This window comes from Filicampus tigris, chromosome 6 (assembly GCF_054856515.1).
Source record: "Filicampus tigris isolate MCC_2025a chromosome 6, RoL_Ftig_1.0, whole genome shotgun sequence".
NCBI lineage: Eukaryota > Metazoa > Chordata > Actinopteri > Syngnathiformes > Syngnathidae > Filicampus > Filicampus tigris.
In genome coordinates, this window is record NC_141222.1 from 10,265,001 (window position 1) to 10,271,893 (window position 6,893).

Sequence of the window (6,893 nt, forward strand, 5' to 3'; positions counted from 1 at the left end):
TTTCTTCTTAATTTCATAGTAGTGTTATAGTTGTGTGGACTAAGGACTGTTCATCTTAATTTTTTATAGTACAATGTTAACCATTTGGTTAAAAATTATCATAGTAACATAAACAATGACGTGTTTATGAAAGCATCTGTTTGTGTCAAAATGTATTTGAAGTATTTTCATTTAATACATGTTAAACTGGTGGCACAGTGCCTGACTGTTAGCACATCTACCTCACAGTTCAGACATCGTGGCTCCTGCTACTCTGGTTTCTTCCAGTATTTGGAAAATGTTCAGCAATCAGCAATTATCTTCAAACATGTATTTATTTATTTATTTATTTATTTACAAACAATTCTCTGACTTGACATGACAGGATCTTTTAAGAGAAAAAAAAAATACCTTAACCAAAATTTTACATAAATAGATTTATGATTAACACATTTTTGGTGAGATCACGGCACTGTTGATGATACCACAGTAAAGGAATTCAAACAAACAAGTCGCTTGTGTTCTACGCACAAATGAGTATCTGCGGCAGACAGAGGCATATAATCATCAGGGCTTTTTTTTTCTTTTACATTCAATTATATAAAAGAGAGCACTCACTTTTAATAGTTCAGTATATCTGTCAGGATCCTTCTCCATCAGAGTTCTTATCTGGCTGTTGTAGTGCTCAGAGATGCTCTCCTCCACTGCCACAGTGCAGGCCATGGCTGCCTCCTTGCCCAACATTGCCGTAGATGCCCCTACAAAAGCGTACATATTTAAGGAGACTGCAACTTCACTAAAAGCATCATAACATAAATGAATGTAATATTCTTTTAGATGAGCATAATAGGACACATTTAACAGCGAGATTAATATACTGTATAATGAAACACACGAAGATGAAGACATTACTTACAGCATGTACAACTTCACATATATTCAATTAGAAATGAAATTAAGGTAAACGCATAAGACTTAACACTTAGCATCACACTTTTGTTAAATTTTGTTATTATGCCTCCTCTTTTACTTTTACATGCTGTACCAGTACCAACCTAATAAATAGCCAGCAACGTTCCAAAGTGGTAGCAATGCTGTGGGCCGGACTCTGCTCTCAGCAAGTATTTCATTAAATTTCTCAAGGTGTTTTTTTTCTTGATCCCACATTTCCTGTAATGTAATAAAATCAAAGTTAGGGACAGAATGAACAACTTAATCTCCTTATTTATGTTTGTTGACGGGTGAAGTGCTGTCCTTAAGTGCAGATATCCTTGACTTGAGCCATTGAGTGGCAGACAAAGCTCAGTCTTGGGGTCTCAAATACAAACAGCTATCACATACGTGCTTGAAGTGAAAGTCTTTTAAAAGGTTGAATATAGATAACTGTGAATATTGTCAGCTCAAAATTCATTTTGAAATCATATTCCTATAATTTCACTTAAATTTAAAATTAATTTAAAATTGGCACCTCTGTAATCTGTTTGTGTATGGAGCCTGATGGAACATAAATAAAATTGACTGTGTGTTGTATGTGTTTACATTTATGTCTATTCATCGACCAAAATCCGCTTTGAATTGTTAAACACTGTTTATTGTGTCAAACATTTTGATTTGATTAAAATTAGGCTCCGGCACTCTCGTGACCCTCGTGAGGGTAAGCGGTTTGGATAATGGATGCATGGATGGATAGAATAATTAGTAACTAAGCCTCAAATTATTTTGATTCATGTTTTAATAGAGTCCTACCACTACCAGTATTAAATGTCACTGACATTGTCATCTTAATTTTAAGTACATTCTGGGGGCATGTCCAAAAATTGGGTCTTGCTGTTAATTTCTAATGTCAAAAACTACACATGGCTGTTAATTTGATTTTATTTTGGGGGGGGGGGGTGCAAAATATAATGTGCAATGTTTTCAGAGAATGTGTCTGTGATTTTTGTTTGCATGACGATCCTGATAAGCTTGACAATTTTGGTCATGACAATGAAATAAAATATTCATATTGTTGCATCACTATTAACAAGTAGGAATTCTGACAGAGGCGGCACGGTGGTCGACTGGTTAGCACGTCCGCCTCACAGTTCAGAGGTCGCGGGTTCGATCCCGGCTCCGGCCTCCCTGTGTGGAGTTTGCATGTTCTCCCCGTGCCTGCGTGGGTTTTCTCCGGGCACTCCGGTTTCCTCCCACATTCCAAAAACATGCATGGTAAGTTGATTGGATACTCTAAATTGGCCCTAGGTGTGATTGTGAGTGCGGATGTTTGTCTCTGTGTGCCCTGCGATTGGCTGGCAACCAGTTCAGGGTGTAGTCTGCCTTCGCCCATTGACGGCTGGGATAGGCTCCAGCAACTCCCCGCGACCCTATATAGGATAAGCGGTTTGGAAGATGACATGACATGACAGTTCAGGGTGTCCCCCGCCTACTGCCCAAAGACAGCTGGGATAGGCTCCAGCACGCCCCGCGACCCTTGTGAGGAGAAGCGGTACAGATAATGGATGGATGGATGAATTCTGACAGCATAATGAGGTCGAGGGCGGATTCTTCTTTTACCTGGATGAGAGCTCCAGTAGTAGACCTGCCCAACACTGCCATCTGGCCGGCGTAGATGCGATTGGCACCATATTCACCTGCATGGTCCACACGTAGGATGCGATCAAGCATCTCCTTCTCTGTCCTGTCACGCGGGGGCGGCACCACACTATAATCACGTGAGCTCCAAAAGGACGCTGCAATCAGATGTATAAACACACATAGCTTCATGTTAAGGATGAGCACCATTGCTATCTTCGGAGCTCAAGGTATGCCCATGAATCTGTTTCACAACGGTGAACTGTAAACTTATGAAACACCCGCGTTTTCCTCCCCACGTGACACATCTTCTATGTTACCCTAGTGTCGAAAATAACAACAGTTATTAAAAATGGTCAACCAAGCTACAGTACATTAGGACGTTTGTTTTTAGCATGTTTAGCATTTTAGCAGTGCATTGTGAACCCATGCATTACTTGCTTACCTCTGCTTTTTGAGCTCTGCCGTGTAATCAATGGGACGGCCCTGTTCGTCCAGTCATTTAACACCGTGTATACGGTTCTTTGCATGTTCCTTTTTTCGGATCCTACGATCCGAGATATCAAACAAAGAAAAAAAGTGCAGGCAAACTGTCATTGAAATGTCAGCTGCTCGACTTGTCGCTGACTGATGACGACACCGTCTCTACGTAACACCTCCTCCTCCTCTTCCTCCTCTTCCTCCTCCTCCTCCTCCAACTTGGCGGTTGCAAACTAGTAGTGTTAACTACCACCCATTTACTGCGTTGTCTTACAGACTACTTAAAGTAACTGTTTATTAAATGAATGATTAGAATAATAAAATAAATATGAATAATCAAAAGTGCATAGCTTTTCACATTATTTTACCTAGACTTGTATGGAGAAATAAAAAATGGTTTGGTAAATGGTAAAAACAGTATTTTCTGGGGGACAGCACCACCAAGGGCACATTTTACCGCAAGGGAGGAGTGTTGTCGGAGTTACTGACAATTTCACACACTGCATCCAGGAGTGCCTCCGGTGCCAAGGTGGACATTTGGAGCACATTTGGGAAAGGCAATAAAATCTTGACCACATGGACTGAAGAGCTATCTGAATTGTTATTTAATCAATCCATCAATCATTTGTGTAGCAAATAAAGCAATTCCATTAGTTGCAGTAACGACAGACATTCATTTGGGGTCACAAGACATGGCTTAAAGGGACAATGTGTTGAATGTTTTGATTTTTCAATGATCATTCATTTTAAAAACCACCTATTCATTTCAACAATATGCAAAAAAATATGCTCCATCACATCAACGTAATTATTTTTATGTAATCGTAGGTGAAGTAATCTCTAAATATATTACATAGAGCGTACAGGAGGCTGCCATGTTTCACTGCCATCTTGTGCGATGGAGACTCAAAGTACACAAACTTAGTGAACGTAGTTCCGAAACACCATGACTACTGCATGTGAAACAAATGTAATGCACATACTTCATGACTTGAGGGAATAATAGAAGTCGTTTGTGATTAAATTTTTTCTTGCACCTCTGCTGAAGAAACGGTTGGTAGGCTTGCGACGTGTGTGCGCGGCTTGCAGTGACCTCGAAGCTCACGGAGTGGAAGTAGCTCTACTGGGCGGCTTGTCGTCTTCAAATGAAATGTCTTCAGCAAACGGAAGCTTTCAGCGAACAGAAGCTTTCGGCCTTCAATGAAATAAATTTCATAAAGTGTTTTTAAATAAAATGAATTGAAATGTTTTTTATTAATTTACTCTGTCTCTCGGAGGCACCGTAGTGCTTCTATCTTAGGTCAATGCATTCTATTAGTTGATCACTAGATGGCACTAAATTCTACACATTGTGCTTTTAAGAACAACCTTTAATACCATTTGATGATACAAGATGAACTATACGCGAGGAACAACTGTAGAAACGTAGTGACAATGCTGAAAAGAAATGAATGTAATGATCTGGCAACTTTCTTCTGCTTGTACTGCCAGCATTGACACCATGTGCGATGCAGGTGACTCCACACTACCACCGTTCACCAAGGTGATTGTGGCAACACAAACAAAATGGCAGAACAGTATACTGTATAGAACAGGCAGGCAGAAAAACAGCAACATGACGTTCATAATGCAAATAAATCCAAACCATAGGCATTTTCGAGTTCACATTGTTGGCCTACTTTATGCATTGGTCTGTGGGAGGAAACCACACATTTAGCTAAATACAGTAAATACAGTGATTACCTCTTGGCAGGGCACCGTCTTCTCTGCTAGGTCAAACAAATGCAGAGTGAATCCTTTGTTCGCGATTGTTATGTAAGACAAATCTTGACAATATGGCTTTGGAATTGAACTTGACTTGCAGAGGTTTGTGGGGCAAACTGAGGAATTGTCAATGGTCTGCAGATGGCACTATTACGCAAATAAGATTAATTTGAAAGAGGATTTCATTGTCTTCGTAAAGAGCAGGTTTTTACATAATTTTTTTGAAATTTTTGTATTGTAATGTAGAAGTAGTAAATTTGCTTTAAGTTTCTGCAGTAAATTTAGCCGCCATTCACTTATCTTTATTATGGAGTATTTTGAGGGGGCAATACTCACTTGAGTTCTATCTTTGAAGTGCAGGAATGGCCTTTAACAAAGCACATAAAATAGCGCTATTATACAGGAATCTATGGAATGACGGCTCGACTGCTGCAGAGTGGTAATGGTCACGAGTAAACATGATCGGTGAATGGTGGGGTATGCTGTGTTTGTATGTGTGTGTTTGTGGTGAGACACCGGTTATGTGTTTCCCAAACTGTCTGTCTGAATGTGGGTGGCTACGCATTTGTGGCTCTGCAGAGGTAATGTGTGTTGCCTGATGTGTCCTCAGTGCAGGAGTGTGTGTGTGTTTGTGTGTTTGCAACAGGCATACGCCCTGCTAGACTTACAGGTAAACATAGAACCCAGGTATACAAAAAGCCTTGAATTCAAACATGTCTCTTGGTTTCCGGTAGTTTACTTAACTGTTGCTGTTACCAGTGTCAAGGGGTGCATTTGGGACGTGGGCCTTCAGTGGGGACTATTATTGTTATTATTATTTTTTTTTTTTTTTAGCGCCATTTAATAAGTTTAATTATTTTTTTATGAATGATAATTGCAAATATTTTATTTTTCAATGTTGCTGAAAAGAAATGATACATTTATTTGTCTTTTGTAATTATTTTGATTTTTGAATTGAAATATGTGTGGGATGTTGCTACTGTCTACATTACAGGGCGCAATTCATTGTTGTTTGTTATACACGAAGAAGAAAGTGTTGTGCATTGTTGGAGAAGAAATAAAGATGATAGTGGACGAGCAACACAGTTGTTTTACCGTGCTGCGACCGTCAGTGTTCTCATTACGTTAATGACAGACCCCCGTTTCGCGTGTGTTTATTCACGTTGGTGAATGCACCGGGGTTGCTTCCCGTGGAGCGAATGAGGAGCTCCTCGTCCTCCGACAGAAAAAAAAAGTTTGAACATTGCCAGTCAATCTGGTGACCTGTGATGCTAGATCTTGGTCACCATTAGGGATAGACCGATTATCTGCGCCGATATTTGGCTTTTTGACGAATAGCGGCATCGAACTTTTTTAAACTCTTGTGGCCGATAATAAATACATTCAAAACTGTGGAAATCAAAACAAATATATGTGAAAGTTTAACATTTCTGACATTTTGACATTTTCATTTACTGTAGAAAACTATGACATGACATGACAGTCCTGGGCGCTCCCTGAAGTTTCTGTTAGAATTTTATAACAGAGATGTATACTGTCAAAAATTTCGTGTAATAATGATTTAAAAAGAAAAATCACCTTTATGCAAACTTGAAACATTGTTCAATAAACATGCTTAAAGACATTGCAACAAAGTTAAGAGTACATTTTCTTCAGATTTTGATGCCAATATTTTACTTTTCACTGAAAATGAATATCGGGTGCAAATATCGGTTATTGGCCTCCTTGACTACTAATAATCGGTATCGTATCGGCCCTGAAAAAAGCATATCGGTCTATCTCTAGTTATCATTCTCCAAGCCTGCTACCTTTTTAGCAGAGCATCCGTTATTCGTCATCCATCTGCAGCGTGGGTACCCTTCCATTGTCCGTCATTCGCCTTTTTTTCCGGGTGTAAAAAAAATAGTGCATATTATAGGCTGGTCCGCCTCTAAGTTTAAACGGGCCTCGGCCGGCGATTCCGACTACACTTTAACAAGCATCAACCCACCGCCCCAGCCCCCACGGCGTCCAATGGACAATATTTGAACAGAAATAGTGACTCACACCGCTTTAGAAGCCTGTTCACAGCCTGGTCCCTCACTCAAATCTGTCCCCCA

The 6,893-nt window shown here is 39.8% G+C and overlaps 1 protein-coding gene across 1 annotated transcript in view; it reads right to left on the reverse strand.

Moving 5' to 3' along the window:
• coq7 (coenzyme Q7 homolog, ubiquinone (yeast)) overlaps positions 1-3,207 on the reverse strand; it is a 6,942-nt gene extending 3,735 nt beyond the window's left edge. Inside the window, exons 1-4 of the mRNA XM_086033547.1 lie at positions 2,996-3,207; positions 2,533-2,708; positions 1,035-1,149; positions 598-737 (exon numbers count right to left, since the gene is read on the reverse strand). Of these exons, the coding sequence (XP_085889673.1) occupies positions 598-737; positions 1,035-1,149; positions 2,533-2,708; positions 2,996-3,080 (516 nt within the window). The 5' untranslated portion in view covers positions 3,081-3,207. The remainder of the gene's footprint in view (positions 1-597; positions 738-1,034; positions 1,150-2,532; positions 2,709-2,995) is intronic.
• Between the last annotated feature and the right edge of the window lie 3,686 nt (positions 3,208-6,893).